Source organism: Cupressus sempervirens, chromosome 6, assembly GCF_028749045.1.
Source record: "Cupressus sempervirens isolate cs-2001-9-10 chromosome 6, ASM2874904v1, whole genome shotgun sequence".
NCBI lineage: Eukaryota > Viridiplantae > Streptophyta > Pinopsida > Cupressales > Cupressaceae > Cupressus > Cupressus sempervirens.
Genome location: NC_143123.1, coordinates 23700585 through 23718246, shown reverse-complemented (window position 1 = coordinate 23718246; position 17662 = coordinate 23700585). Strand labels below are relative to the sequence as shown.

Genomic DNA, 17662 nt, shown 5'->3' with positions numbered 1-17662 from the left:
AATTGCAACAATTTTTCATTGTCATATGTTGGGTGGCTGAAAGACAGATTAAATACATTCTTGAGGAGGTGTAAGGCACAATTGATCTATTAATCATGGCAGAACTAAGGACTATTGGGCTTCTCACTCCACGTGATTACCACACAGCAAGCTAAAAATGAAAACACCGCTATCTAAGATTCTTTAGCGAATGCCAAATGACAGACAACCTCACCTCACTTCACTAAGGATTTTAAAACATTTACTGAAAAAAAAGTTGGAAACCATCCGGCTCATAGGATTGCACATATCTGATAATTTGTTGTTTCATAGTGTGGAGTGCATAACACCTAAGCAAGTTTGGGAAGAATTTATTAGATTGTATGCAATGAGTTTTGTATGTTTCAACTAGAGACTGTCATGTCCCTTGTTTTCCTCCAATAGAGTTTGATAATTAATGATAATAAAATACTATTAAAATGGATAAATAAATAATAATATAATTTATTATTCAATTAACTGATTAATACAATAAAATATTATAAGTAAAACCATAAATGAATAAATATAAATATAATTGATTAGAAATCAATTTAAGCTTTATCTATATACATATATAGTTGAATAATTATAATATATATAAATAATAAGTAGACAAAATATGATGTAATAATATAAATACATATATATGATATCAATAACGATGATTGAAATATTGATAAATAAATAGAAAAGCCTAATATTAATTTGAAAGGCAAATATCAACCCTAAACAAAGAGGTGTGACTTTCTAGTAGCACTACCTTTGGGAATATATTAAAAAGGGGATGAATAGCTTAGAGAATATATCAAGGCAGAGTATTCGTATTATAAGAAGTGGACAGGTACCAGCAATAGAGGGGGGTATGCAGTCAACAAACAATATAGCAGAGGAGAATAATTTATTCAAAAATATAGAGTAGGCATTTCTTCTTAGTTACCGATTCGTGAAACGAATCTGATTCGGGCAAGTGAATCGGATCTGTGGATTCGTGATTTTTTTTCCCAATTATGATTTGTGGAGGATTCATGTGTGTGTGTGTGTATATATATGCATTATATATATACTAAAAAATGAGAGAAATATACATAATTCTAAACCTAAATCATTTCAAAGTATGAATCTATGATTTTAAATCATTTTATAGTATGAATCTATGACTCTGGTATGAATCTATGGATCAAATCCATAATGACTATAAGAAAATAATCAACAAATTAAAAATTAAAAAAAAAGAATCTAGCCATGGATCCGGATCCGGATCCAGATCCAGCCTCTAGCGCACAAATCCGGTAACTAAGCATTTCTTATATACAGTCAACATTACTTCTGGAGACCAAACACAAGAGGTAAAATAAATAATGGGTAGATCGGATAGCCAACAGAAGATAGTAGAGATAATGGAATATATTGCAAAAGATAACATACTTAACACAGAGGATAATATTATCTCCGAAGACATTATACATATCATTGTTGAGTACATACCGATAATATACCCAATGATGAGAATGATTGGGGTTGACACATAATAGTTCTATCAATGTCGCCTAAGACATCAATGTAGATAAAAGATATCAATAACACAGAGATAATTAGGTTTGACAGTCAATAATCAAGCTAATAGGTGAATGATTGATCAATGATCATAATGTAATTCTTACAGCATAAGAGACACAATCATGTTCAAGAAGAGGATGTATAGTGAGCAAAAAGACAATAGCTTATTCAACAAGATAATACTAGGCCATTAGGATAATCATAGAAAATAAATTTTACAACTCTGTAGACCCAAATGACATCATGATCAATCAGCTAGAAAAAACTCCCTCCAGTCACTTTACATTACCGTCTTTAGGAAGGAAGATATACAAACTTTGATTATATTTAAAATGTCTACAGTCGACAGAGCATAATTACAGTCAGCACCTAAGATGCCCAATGAATAAAGACATACAAGTCAGAGTAAATTAGTGGTAAACCAATGAAGGGATAAGGAGGCACAGTGTCGTATTGCACATGTCCTCCAAACTAGCACCATAAATCAAATAGTAAGGAGAAAATCAAATTGATTGTGGGCTTCAATGAATATTGTACTACAAGAGAAATGGAACCTGTGGTTCACCATTGACACCATGAGAAGTATAAAATGAGCATACAATCAGCGTTGGGAAGAAATAGATCCATCAGATAGATATAAGGGATGAACATTATCATTGGGGACGGTCAATAGATAATTTCTCCAGTGCAACATACAACCGGTAATAAGTCCAAAAAGGGGTGTACGAGTAAGTAGAAGGAATAAGGAGTAGAAGGACCACAGTTACCAAAATTGGGGAATATGTTGATCAGTTCTAACTTCTAAATAAGGACTATTACGAAGTAATTGGAAAATATTTGCTTGTTATTAACAATGATCAAGAGATCAATTTATCCAAGAGACTAAACAATATTTCCTTAAGAAACAATCACAAAGACTAGAAACATTCTATTCTAGAAACAGAAAATTATATATTAGAAACATTCTAATATTAACAAAAGATTACAATAGATAACCATTAGATACTAAACAGAGATAATAGACACTATCTATTATCATAATACCCTCCTTTAATGGGTAATCTATCCAAAGCATGAAGCTGTCAAAAATCGTAAAAGGCAAATTATGTCTGCTCAAGGGGCTCTGCACTGTTCGTTATGGGCTGCGAACTAGATTGCTTAGATAGGGCAGCCAAGCACCTCCAACATTCAACCTTCATGTGCCCAAACTTGTGGCAATAGTTGCATTGAATGTTTTTCTTCCATGAGCCTTCTAAATGTGGAGCAGAGGATGTCTACTAAGAAGACTATTAATGGTACTTTGGATAATTCTCCAAAACTTCACAGATTAGCATAATGCTCCAAAACAAACCACAAAAAGGCATGATTTTTAGGAGAAAATCAAAAAAACCGAACACAATTTTTGGGGTGAAAAATCAATCGCAACCCAACATGATTTTTGAGGTGAAAAATCAATCAAAACCCAACATGATTTTTGAGCTAACAAATCAATCAAAACCCAACATCATTTTTTTGAGGTGAAAAAACAATCAAAACCCAACATGATTTTTGAGCTGAAAAATCAAACAAAACCCAACATTACAAAGCTTCGGTTTTTTTAGGAAAAGCAGTAAAACCTAACAAATATTTTTTGAGGTAAAAATTAAAAAACCCACAAAGGAATCTCACACAACTTTGCGAATTACAGAATCAAAAATTTTTAAGGTGAAATTTATAGAAACCCATAAGAAATTTGTTTTTAGGGCAAAAAGAATGAAAACCCACTAGAATTTTGAAGGGAGGCAAAACACGAGACTTTGCATGGTAAAGCAACACATGCAAACAACATGCAAGTACATGCAACCCTCAAAAAGTAGAGACCCAAAAAATTTGAAGGGTGAGCCAAAAAAGACCTCGAAAAAACCCAAAAAGAATATTTTATTGATTTCTGGATCGGCTGGCTCGAAAATCGAGGCACCCAAAAAAAACATACAACCCAGTTGAGATCTCAAAAACCCACTAAGAATCTATAAAAAAAATTGATCTAGAACAAAAAAAATTAGGGTTTTGAACAAAAACGGCCCTACTGCAAAAAAATCACAAAAAATGGCAAAAATGTGCAGAAAAACAAACGAATCTTGACAAAAATGGGTAGCAAAACAAAATCAAAAGTCGTCGGTTTTAGATGTCTCAGAACACAAACCCTAGTCAGATTATAGAGAGTTGGAAGCAAATATACATGTAAATAATTTCGAAAATGAAAGGCCGATAATTTCAACCAAGAAATTATAAACTGTAATTATTTTCAGAAAAAAATTGAGCATTGGCTATGATACCATATTACGAAGTAATTGGAAAATACTTGCTTATTATTAACAGTGATCAGGAGATCAATTTATACAAGAGACTGAATGATGTTTCCTTAAGAAACAATCATAAAGAATAGAAACATTATATTCTAGAACCAGAAAACTAAATATTAGAAACACTCTAATATTCACAGAAAATTACAATAAATAACTATTAGATACTAAACAGAGATAATAGAAACTATCTATTATTATGATAATGATATCAGAAATCCATTCATAATTGGCATAAACATCTTGTCCAAGATGTTAGAAGTTACCTTTTGTCAAACAAGACTACAATGATATGAAGAGACACAATCACTAGTCGTAGTAATTATCAATTTTGGTTCATAGTTATGTATTACATGAAGACTTGAAAAAGATGTAGCAAGCAGAATTGCCTTCTCACCACTAGAATAATTATCCAATGAACATCAGGGTTGAAGATAATTAATAAGGAGCAACCTTACTAAATTGAGAAGATCATGAAAAACATAAGTTCAAGCTAAATATAATCCCCTTGAAACTCTTACTTACAAGATAATTCTCATAATCTACTAATATTAAAGAAAGGGAAAGTTAACTAAGATTATAAGCTCTTCACTACCAATATTAAAGAAAGATTATGGTCATTGCTAAACATTTCACCACCTTCTTACATCAGAGTCCTTACTTGGAAATATGAATGTTTCTTCTATGAGCTATTAATACAACAGTCCTTGATTTTCCCCTTATGATTATAAGAGAGAGCCAAGATAACAATCTATCATGATAAAGATCTTAAATATGATCATAGGATTCAGTACTATTGAAGGATGGAAGTGTATCATACCATTCTAGGTACATACAAGACTTCCAAATAAAGTCCTTTAAAATCATAGCATCTATAGCAAGGAATCCCAATATTTCCTTCAATTAGATTCCTAAGTACATAAACATAATCATTAGGAAGTGAAGATAAAAGGAAATTTAGCAGGGACATTACAAAGATAGACTTAGCATCACTCTATTGAAATTCACATGATTTTCCTAGATTTCATGCTTAACTTGCAAATCTCAAGTTGCTTGTCACAATTAAAAGAATGTGAGCATGAGAAATCTGCCAATGTTCTATTTTCTTGACTCTGTCAAAATTAAAGACTCCATTTCAGTTGTTTTCATGTAATTTCTATACTACTATGGATGCCTTGGGGAGATATTTTAAGATGTCTAGCTCTGAGTTGTTTTGTGAGCATTTTACAAAGCCAAGTTAATTTAGACGGACAAATTTCCTAGTTCAAAGAACCAAGTATTGATGACTCAATCTTACAAAGGTAGAGGAAAGAATGAGAAGCCTATGAAAGAATATCCTTTGGGCAGCAAGCTTCCCTCCAAACTGAATCCGAACAATCAGATTTCCACTTCTTATGACTCAAGAGAATCTTCCTCAAGTCCAAGAAGAAGACAGAAGACCATGTAGCTTTAATGGTGAATCTAAAAATGTTAAGTCACATTGTTTCAGGAGGTTAAGAGGCATTGGAGGACTGTATGAGGCAACATTACATTTTAATTACCAAGTCTTCTTCCATAGGCGAAGGGAAAATTCTTTTTGCAAGAGATTTGCATTCATATATAGGCAATCAGATTCTTGATTCGGGTGCTTCACATCACATAAACAATTCATGTGATCTCCTTGATTCTATTTACAACAACAGTACTTCTCAACTTGCAGAGGAAAACTCTTCCCACATTCCAATGTTGGGGACAAGCTCCCTTCAGATGCAAGATGATTGCATTGAGAATATTCTTCATGTTCGTGATATCTCAACAAATCTTCTTTCCATATATCATATTTGTCATTCTATGGATGTACAGATCAATAACTCCGCATAATGTGAATATTCATCAATTACAAGATCCTGAGGAAGCTATTGTTATAGGGATAGCTGAAGATGAGGCTCATTTGTATGGTTTTGAAAGATTTAAGTCTTCATTGGATTCATCATTTATGAGATTCAGCAAGCACACTTAAGCAAGATTGCTTTGGGCACTTGAACGATAAGTATCTCCAGTAGTTGAGCATATGGGATATGGTGATTGGTCTTCCTAAAATTTCGTGCACACAATGAGTTTGTTGAGGACATGTTCTTGGAAAGCATCATCAAGACCCCTTTCCTAAGGCTTAGGTCACACATGCACAACGCCCCTAGAGTTGGACCAACATGCATCTTATGTCATTTCCAACACCTTCATTCTCAAGGGGCAAGTATATGCTCCTCTTCATTAATGACTTCACAAAATGCACATGAGTGTACCTTTTGAAGTATAAAACTAAGGTTCTCAACTGTTTAGAACCTTCAAAGAAATTGTGGAGAAGTCATCTAAGTTTTTATCTTTGAGGATTTGCACATATATTGGTAGGGGAGCATGTGAACCAAATCCTAGTTTTAAAAAACTGCAATATATCGCTAATATTGAAAGATATTGGGGTAAAAGCACAAACCTATGTCACCCTTTTGTAAAGGAAAAAGCTAACAAAAGTATAAATGTTCACCTTCAATGACATAAAATTGGTATTATTATTTTGAATTTGGAAATGAAGTAAACTAGTGAAATGTGTAGAAATGGATGAAGTTTAGGATTATAAATTTTAATAATTATTTTGAGTAAGAATTGATATATTTTCCTAATTTTTATAGATTTTTTTTAGGTGCTAAAAATGCTGAAAATTAGGGGTCTAGTTCCCGCGACAAAACTATATGGAAAAAAACTTATTTCCCTTTGATCTCAGACTATGTTATAGCTAACATATATATCTAGAACAATCAAAACTAAAGATCAGCTTTAGACGTATATTTTCTCTTTTATAAGGATTGAAATCTCAACTCACATGAAATCGATAATTTTCATCTCCCACCACATTTTTTCAAACAAATATATTTTAACCAGGAGAAAAATTATACATTCTAGAAGAGGACTCTCTCCTCTAGAACGTCATATAAGTTTTAGATTTTTTTAATATGATCTAATATTTTTTCTTTCTCAAAACTGACATCTTTTCGAGTGTTAAAATACATGGTTGTAGAATTTTTTAATTACAATATACTATATCTAATTAAAACACTATACACTCTATATGAGAGTATTTTTGACTCCGAGCTCTATAAAATGATGTTAACATATTATTAAAAAAATATAATAAAAAATAGCAAGAGTTATTGAAAGTAGTCACAATGTTGACTCTTTGCAAAATGAGAAGGGAAAAAATGTCTTAAAAAGATCATCAAAATGGGGTAGTAATCATTATGCACTCCCTGAAAAATCTCACTACTTGGCGAGGCTCTTCACTTGTGCAACCACCCTGTACAAAAATGAATTATAAACTCCACAGATTACAAAATCTATCCCAAAATAAATGCCAATATCCACATTTCTTTTAATCCCGCAAAGCTGATGCCAAACATCATTCTTCATGTACTCGACTTCGCTCGTGGCCATGGATGGAATTATGCCACTAGGCAAACCGGCCACATAAATCATAGTTTTGGTGACTATGAAAAGAATGAGCAATGCCTATGAAAACCTTCTCAAACTACACCATGTTCTAACACATCTTTCCGTAATAGAAATTATACTATATCAATAAAAGCTTCAACACAGACTAACATCCATGGCAACAAAACCATTGTTTTCTTTGTCCTTAAGGAGAATCTTCACTTTGGTAGGAAGCACCCCTTGGTCTCTCCACCACCTTAATACTGCAAGCCTTGATCATAGAGCAATCTCGGCATCAGCCACACTATTGCCTTCCCTATAGGTGAGGTGTATGACAAAACAACCTAGGCCCAGAAGAAGCCTTTGATATCTTCCATAACATCAGCAGATAACTAGTTGATCTTAGTCAGCCCTTTAGCAGCATTGATGATAAGTTTCAAGTCCCCCTCTATAATAAGGGCCTTACCCCAAATAGAAAGAGAAAATTTTAGACTCCAAAACAGTGTCGTACATTCAACCTAATAATTTTTTTAAGCAATAGTAATATTTTTTAAAAAAAAATTCGTCAATAGAAATATTAATTGTTGTGATATTGCTAACAGGATTCAACTCTTTTTTTTGAGCCAAACTCATTGAAAAATGGAGTCAATGAGTTTGACTCGAAGACTACACGGGCAATATCACAATTTGACTTGCTGTGGAAAAATATCTCCTACTTGTCAGTATTAGTTGTTGGCAGTGGGCCAGCATCCTGTGACATGGTTTAACAACCTCCCATTTCAGAAAATAATTTTATTCCGTTAGTAATTGGATACAAACTAGTATAAAAAAATTATTTAATAGACATTTCCAATTGGAAAAGTGTGAGACCATATATAACTTAGCAAGAAATCTAGATCATATGTTTTTTTTTTTAAAATTTAGATAGAAATACTCAAATTCAGTCATTCTGATAAGTCAGCCTGAAAGGTGACACAACTTTGTACTTTTACCCATTGCGAGCAAAACTGCCAGCCGATATAATCACCAAATAAATTGCAGACGATATTTTGAAAAGATCGCACAGTACTTGGGATGAAAAAATCACGGTTTTACAATTTTTGGGTCAAAAAACCGTTGATTAAGTCAACTTGATAAACTTAGAAGAATGCTGATTGATCTGATTCTTTTATCTTTTCTGTCTTCCTAATATCAGATTTTATCTTTTGTTTCTTCTCTCAAAGGATACAATCTTTGCTTTGAATGATAGGGTTTCTTGTATGCCCCCTCCTTTATTAATTCACACACCTTGCAAGTCTTAATTTATTATTTGTTTGTTCAAGACTGTTTTACAGTTAATCACTGTTTATCCTTATCGCTGTTTATCTAAGCACCACCATTATACATAGAAAACCATATAAGTCCTTCATCATTTATAAAAATGGGATTGCTGTCCTAAATATGAGATGAAATATAATGTTGATTTGCCATTTTTGATTGCCGATGGGCACTGGCAAGGCTTATCTTATTTGTTTTACTTCTTAGATGGGGTTCTGACACAGTGATTTTGAACTTCGAAAACAGATAAATATCTTTAAAAAGGATTGAGTCCATCTCAAGGACAAAGCACAACAGTAAATCTTCTACAAAAGGTGCCATTGTTAAGTATACATCAATTAGCAGCTTGTACTTCCATATTAGTCTATCATTTATAAAACTGGGATCGCTGTCCTCAATATGAGACAAGGTCTACAGTTGATTCGCTGTTTTTTATGGCTGATGGTCACCGGCAAGGTTTATCTTATTTGCTTTACTTCTTAGATGGAGTTAGGACACATTGTTATTATGCTCAGATTGTTAACTTCAAATACAGAGATTTCTGAGCATATTGTTAACTTCAAATACAGAGATGTCTTCAAATGCATTCAGTCCATCTCAAAGACAAAGTACCACAGACAACCCTCTACCAAAAGTGTCGGTGTTAGCTATACATTAATTAGCAGCTTGTACTTGTACACCATGTAGAACTCCCACAAGAAAGAAAACCGAAAAAGGAATGAAAAATGTTGCACCAACCCAAGCAACTAGCAAGCAGAATGCAACTGATGCCAACTGGTAAAGTTCATTCGTCTGCAATCCAAAAATTAAACAGATCAGTTACAATTTTAAAGATCACACTTCTAGATATTATTCAAATAGAATCCTCACTCAAAAGACTGATGATAATGATCAATTAATAAAGGAGTCCTGTATTTTTATATTTAAAAAAAGTATTGATCACTGAAAGAAACCTACCTGTGAAGAGAGTCTCATCATAAGCTTCAAAAGGCGCGGTACAAAAGACCGAGATAATAATTTTGCAGCAGCAAAAAATAGGGACAGCAGAACCAACCTACAAAAACCATATTAGTTGTTAAATCCTCATAACTTGATCATATTTATGTCCTGATTTTTCAGTTTATACAGATCTAAATGCATGAAACTTGCTTTATACATGGCTTCATAATAAATGTATCTCCCTAGAGCAGATCGGCGATTTGCTAAGTACATTTATATGTCTTGAAATTGACTATTGTAGTTAATGAATAGTTAACTATTAGTCAATACATAAGAGCGCAAATTTATAGAGTAAATTAAATGTATTTTATGGAGGGCCGACCTAGAAAGGGTCATGTCCTTTGTAAGGATATGTCCCTTGGGTTCACTATAAAGGACAGGTAATGATGTGGAAAGAAGACATACTCAACAGAATAAGTCTGCTCCTCTAGCATTACTGCCTTATGGCATTTATAGCAGGGATAAAAACATTTTCAGAATAATACACTCCAAGAACACTAAATATTCTGTCCTGAATATATATAAGAACCATCTCCAGCAAGGTTAAAGGTTTTATATCAATATTGTGCCATCAGAATTTGCAGAAAACTTACATGGTATCAAAGCTCTGCTAGTCCAACCTTGGCTTTGCAAATTAGTAATCAGACTTAATTCATATCTAGCTTCATTCTTCTACTTACAATGGTTGCAGTGGCTAATGCAATCAGACCCAAAGATAGATTTGATGGAAAAGACCATTTCGTTGCATGGAAGTTTAGAATTATGATGGCTCTTGATGAAAATGATGTATCACAGTTTGTTGATAAGGAAACCAAGCAACCTGATGCTGATCCTCATAAAACTGTGTGGATTAAAGGAAACAGGAAAGCCATGAAAATCATATTAGATGGAGTTAAAAATGAAATAGTACATATGCTAATGAGACATCAGAAGGCATTCAAATTGATGAGTACATTAATCAATGCATATGAGGTTAATAATAAAACTAGAACCCTGTCACTAAAAAGGCAACTAAATAATATAAAAATAACAAGGGAGAATCTACGAATTCATACTTCCTAAGGGTGGCTAGTCTAAGGGATGAACTTACAAGCATTGGGTACATAATTGATGATGAAGAACTAACATTAATGGCAATAGATGGATTACCAGATTTATGGAAAATATTCTCACAAGGAGTAAGCACTAGAGACAAACTTCCAAGCTTCAATAGACTTAAAGGAGATTGCCTTCAAGAAGAATCTAGGCAACTCAAGAAAGGAGGAAAATTGAAAACTGAAGATGAAGAACTTCATATTCTCAACACAAATTCCTATAAAGGTAAGAAGAAGCACTTAAAGAAAAATAAGGGTAATCAAAGAAATGACAAACCTAAGAGAGATTTATCCAAAATAAAATGCTTCAAATGTGAAAAATTTGGTCACTATAAATCTAATTTCCCTAAGAATACAAAGCAGCAAGTAAACTGTACAAACGTTAGTAAGAAAGAGGAAAACTATGATCCTGACAAACGTGTATTGTATTGAGCACTATCAAATGAAGTATCAAGCAAAGCATGGGTAATTGATAGTGGATCATCTCGACACATTACAGGACACAAAGAAGTACTAGACTCAATATAAAAAGAAGTTAAAAACGAAGTTTACGATAGGTGATAATTCCACTCATTATGTCAAAGGAATTGGGAATTGCACCTTGAAATTGAAGTCAGGGATTTCTCTTCATCTCAAAAGAGTACTCTATGTACCAGGAATCAAGAGGAATCTAATCTCTATTACAGCACTTGAAGATGATGGACATAAGGTTGCATTCATGGACAGTAAAGTAATTACCTGGTCTAAGAACTGTTCATTTAAGAAATCAAAGCAGATTGGTCAAAGAAAGGGATATACTTGTATGAATTAAATATAGAACCTATTGAAGCCTTAATTCATGAAGTTGTCGATATAAACGAAATGTGGCATAGAAGGTTAGGACATCTAAACTTCAAAGCCTTATCGACTATGGAGAAGATGGTTGCAGGTTTACCTAAGTTGAATAAAGATTATTTGAGCAAATGCAAAGAATGCGCTCTAGGTAAGAACACCAAAAGTCCATTTCAAGATAGCCTTAGAAAAACTATCAATGTTTTAGAATTAGTCCACTCAGATTTATGTGGACCTATGTCTATTCCTTCCCTTGGAGGATTCTAGTACTATATACTTTTTATTGATGATTTCTCTAGGAAAACATGGATTTACTTAAAATGTAAAGAACCAGAAGAAATCCTTAAGAGATTCAACGAATTCAAATCCTTAACTGAAAACCTATCAGGATACAAAATTAAAACCTTTAGGTCTGACAATGGAGGGGAATAGACTTCAGAATTGTTTAAAGATTTCTATAAAAAAGCAGGAATTAAAAGGGAGTATATTGTTCCTTAGAACAATTATAGAAGTAGCAAGAGCTATGATACTTGATCAAAATTTAAAGTATTATCTTTGGGCAGAAGCCTCCTGTACTACTATCTATATTCAAAACAGAAGTCCTCACTCCTACTTTAGAGATAAAACTCCTGAAGAAGCCTTTTCTAAGATTAAACCAGATATAAGTCATCTTAGGATATTTGGATACCCTGTATACATACATGTTCCAAAAGAAAAGAGAACTAAGTTAGAACGAGAGGAAATGTATTTTTGTCGAGTATAGTGAAACATCCAAAGCATATAGAGTTTACATACCTGATCAAAAAAACATTGAATTTAGTAGGGATGTAATATTTGAAAAAGATGTAATATTTGAAAAAGATTTAGCATTCAAAAAAGCCCTAAGTTCTGAAGATCCTACACACATACCTAGTTCTGAAGAAAATCATGAATCTGAGTTTCAGAGGGAGAAAATTGAAGAAATTGAAAATGACATTCAAAATCTTAATCTTGAGAAAACTCAAAATCCTAAGAAAAGGCCACTCTGGGCTATTAAGACTGTAGAGGAAGCACAAGACTTTGTTGCATCATCTAGAACCTTCAAAGAAAGCAAAAGACCCAAAAGATTTTCTAGCTATGCAACAAACATGAGTGATTTATCTAAATCAGAACCAACCAATGTTTCAGATGCTATTAAACATACAACTTGGAAGGATGCTATGATAGAAGAATATCAATCCATTATTAAGAATGATGTTTGGGAAATTGTTCCAAGACCTGAAGAAAAATTTATTGTTTCCTCTAAGTGGATATTTAAAATCAAGCATGTTGCTAATGGTAGCATTGAAAAAATTTAAACCCAAATCCGTAGCCAGAGGATTCTTTTAGAAGGAGGGAATTGGTTATGAAGAAACCTTAGCTCCAATTGCCAGATACACCTTTGTAAGAGTTGTCCTAGCTATTGCAGCATCGAAGGGATGGGAATTATACCAAATGGATGTGAAAACAAAATTTCTAAACGGAAAGATTATTAAAGAGGTATATTTGGAACAACTTAAAGGATTTAAAACTCATAATCCCAAAGCCTTTGTTTGCAGGCTCAAGAAAGCTCTCTATGGGCTTAAACAGGCTCCAAGGGCATGTTATGAAAGAATTGATAAGTATCTCTCCAGATTAGGATTCTCCAAAAATAAGGCTAATCCAAATCTCTATTATAAAAAAGGATAAAGATGATATGATAATTTTGATACTATATGTTGATGATTTACTAATAATAGGTGATGATCATCTTAGAGATCAATGCAAGAAAGATCTAATCAGAGAATTTGAAATGAAAGATTTAGGACTCCTTCATTACTTCCTAGGACAGGAAGTATGGCAGAACTCTGAGAACATCATACTTAATCGAGGAAAGTATACATTAGACATCCTGAAGAGATTTGGAATGTGGAACTGCAGAACTATGTCTTCTCCTATGGAGACTAATCTACACAAACTTAAGGAAGCAACAACAAAATCACCCTCCATAGATTCTACTCTTTACACACAGATGATTGGGTCTCTTATGTACTTGGTAAATACGACACCTGATATTTGTTATGTTGTTAATGCCTTAAGTCAGTTTATGTGTGAGCCAAAGGAGATTCACCTAGTTGCAGTCAAACACATTATGAGATACAAGGCACTCTTAACTTTGGGCTCAAGTATGAGAAAGTTGGCTTGGACTTACATGGGTTCACAGACTCGTATTGGCTTGCAAGTGTTACTGATAGGAAAATCGCTTTTGGATGTTGTTTCAGTTTAGGCTCAGCGATGATATCATGGATATGCAGAATGCAAGCACCAATAGCACAGAGTTCTACAGAAGCTGAATACATTGCAACAACAATGGCCTCTCGAGAAGTAGTTTGGCTTAGAAAGTTACTTGTGAGATTATTTGGTCAACCCATGAATCCTACTATTATTCACTGTGATAATCAAAGTTCCATGAAGCTTTTTGTGAATCCAGTTTTTCATGACAGTTCCAAGCATATTGAAATTCCTTACCATTATTTAAAAGATATTGTAGACAGGAATACTATAAAATTAGAATACATTTGCACTGTAGATTAGACAACAGGTATTCTTACCAAACCTCTCTCTCGAGTGAAGATAGATCACTTCAGAAAAAGACTTAGTATGGTTGAATTATAATACATTTGTATTCTTTAATTATTAATGAAATAATTATGTGTTAAAATTATTATTGTCAGGCTATTGACTATTATGGGCTTCACCATTTGTATTCATTATCTTAGAGGTGACGATCTTTGAGATAATGAACACTTGTATAAAAGACATTTTGAGAGATGACAATCTCTAAGATAATGTACTAAGCAGTAGAGAACTACTGTTAGATTTGGATGAGTTCAAGATCACATTGTGATGTAGACATTTTTATGCCTATGAGTCACAACTTGGATAAAGGAAGAATTTAATTATTCTCTGGATTTTATCTTGTGAACTAGTAGATCTTAACTCAAGATCATATTGTGATATAGACCTGTCAGTACCTGTGAGTCACAACTTGGATAAAGGAAGAATTTATTCATTCTCCGGATTTTATCCTGTATATTGCATTCCATGCAATACTGTTATCACAAGTGATAATTCATATCACAAGTATAGTAATATGCCATAGTATCATGTGTTCAATGATACCACATACTTATAAGATTCAGATAGATATAGAGTATCAATCTATGCTTATTCATCTTAATTGATGATGCTAAATATGTTATCTCTCAATATGATTATCAAGATAAGAGGGAGTGTTAATTCTGTAACTCTGGTAATCATAATTGATCTGAACTATGGATCGTATAGATCCAATAAAGCATGAATATTCTTAATAGGATTTGCCTCTTTGATAACCTTATATGATTAACCTTATCGGCAACTTCCTTAGGAGCATTTAATAATGTTCATTTTGCATAGCTGATGTTAGTATAATTACTAACTAATTATGATTTCTAAGAGATGCCGATCTTAGAATAGTATCACTAATTTATACATAAGGGCTGACCTAAAGAGTCATGTCCTTATTAAGGACATGCCTCTTGAGTGCAATATTAGTATGAGGTAAGAATGAGGATAGAGAACACACAATATACAATTAAGTCTATTCCTCTAAGTCTGCTCCTCTATATTATTGCCTTATGCGATTTATCATTTATTGCAGGGATAGGAACATTTCCAAAATAGTTATTATACTCCAAGCAACACTTCATATACAGGTTTGTATATTCAAGACCATCTTTAGCACCAAACAAAGGCATTATATCAATCTTATTTACGGCAAAATTTGCAAAAACTTTACATTTCCTTGATTAACTATGATGCTGTCAAATTTCTGCCACACTTCCAGTCCTAGGAAGTAATGTAGGAGTCCTAAATATTTCATATCAAATTCTTTAATTAGATCTTTCTTGCATTGATCTATAAGTTGATCATCACCTGTTCTTAGTAAATCATCAACATATAGTATCAAAATTATCATATCATCTTTATCCCTTTTATAATAGAGATTTGGATCAACTTCATTCTCAAAGAATCCTAAACTAGTGAGATATGTATCGATCCTTTCATACAATGCCTTGGGAGCCTGTTTAAGCCCATAGAGAGCTTTCTTAAGTCTGTAAACAAATATTTTAGGATTATAAGTTTCAAATCCTTCAGGTTGTTCCAAATATGCCTCTTCTGTAATCTTTCCATTCAGAAATGTTGTTTTCACATCCATCTGATGTACTTTCCATCCCTTCGATGCTGCAATAGCTAGGACTGCTCTTACAGAGGTGTATCTGGAAACAGGAGTAAAGGTTTCTTCATAATCAATTTTCTCCTTCTAAGAGAATCCTCTCGCTACGAATCTGGCTTTATATTATTGAATGCTACCGTCAGCAGCATGCCTGATTTTAAATATCCACTTAGAAGAAACAACAGATTTTCCCTCGGGCCTTGAAACAATTTCCCAAACATCATTCTTAATAATGGATTGGTATTCTTCCGTCATAGCATCCTTCCAAGTTGTATGTTTAAAAGTATGTATATCCTTGAATGATCTTTATTCAACTTAGGTAAACTAGTAACCATCTTCTCCATGGTAGATAAGGTTTTGAAATTTACATGTCTTAACCTTTTGTGTCATATTTCGTTTACATCAGTAGCTTCATGAATTAAGGTTTGAATAGATTGACTAGGTTCTATATTTAATTCATATAGGTATCCCTTTCTTTGACCAATTAACTTTGATTTCTTAAATGAAAAGTTCTTAGACCAAGTCATTACTTTACCATCCATGAATGCAACTCTGTGTCCATCATCTTCAAGTATTGTAATAGAGATTAGATTCCTCTTGATTCCTAGTACATAGAGTACTCTTTTGAAATGAAGAGAAATGCCTGACTTTAGTTTCAAGGTGCAGTTCCCAATTCCTTTGACAGGATGAGTGGAATTATCACCTATGGTAACTTTGTCATAAACTACTTCTAATAACGAGTCTAGTTCTTCTTTATATCCTGTAATGTGTCGAAATGATACACTATCAATTACCCAAGCTTTGCTTGATAATTGACTTGATTGTGTTGAATACAATACACATTTCTCAAAATTATAATTTTCATCTTTCTCGGTAATGTTTGTAGTTGTACAGTTTACTTGTTTTAAATTTTCAGGGCAATTAGATTTATAGTGTCAAAAAATTTCACATTTGAAGCATTTTATTTTGGATAAATCTTTCTTAGGTTTGTCATTTCTTTGATTCCCCTTCTTCTTGAAATGCTTCTTCTTACTTTTATAGGAATTTGTGTTAAGAACATGAAGTTCTTCATTTTCAGTTTTCAATTTTCTTCCTTTCTAGAGTTGCCTAGATTCTTCTTGAAGGCAATCTCCTTTAAGTCTATTAAAGTCTGTAAGATTGTCTCTAGCCCTTCTTGTGAGAATATTTCCCATGAATCTGGTAATCCATCTATTGCCATTAATGCTTAATTCTTCATCATCAATTATGTACCCAATGCTTGTAAGTTCATCTCTTAGACTAGCCCACCTTAGAGTATGAATTCATAGATTCTCCCTTATTTTTATATGATTTAGTTGCCTTTTTAGTGATAGCGTTCTAGTTTTATTATTAACGACATATGCATTGGTTAATGCAATAATCATTTTGAATGTTGTCTGATGTTTCATTCTCATAGGTACTATTTCATTTTTAACTCCATCTAATATGATTCTCATGGCTTTCCTGTTTCCTTTGATCCAATTAGTTTTATTAGGTTCAATATCAAGTTGCTTGGATTCCTTATCAATGAACTATGATACATCATTTTCATCAAGGGTCATCATAATTCTGAATTTTCATGCAATGAAATGATTTTTACCATCAAATCTATCTTCAGATCTGACTGCATCAAACGTTTGCAGTCATTTTAGGTAGAAAAATGATGCTAGATATGAATTAAGTCTTATTACTCATTTTCAACTACCAGAGCTCTAATACCATGTAAAGTTTTTGCAAATTTTGCT

At 33.0% G+C, this 17662-nt stretch overlaps 1 protein-coding gene across 1 annotated transcript in view; it reads right to left on the bottom strand.

Annotated features, from left to right (window-relative positions):
* LOC149550885 (K(+) efflux antiporter 4-like) overlaps positions 1-17662 on the bottom strand; it is an 89199-nt gene that overhangs the window by 31059 nt on the left and 40478 nt on the right. Inside the window, exons 13-14 of the mRNA XM_089786467.1 lie at positions 9657-9753; positions 9438-9491 (exon numbers count right to left, since the gene is read on the bottom strand). Coding sequence (XP_089642593.1) covers positions 9438-9491; positions 9657-9753 — 151 coding nt within the window. The remainder of the gene's footprint in view (positions 1-9437; positions 9492-9656; positions 9754-17662) is intronic.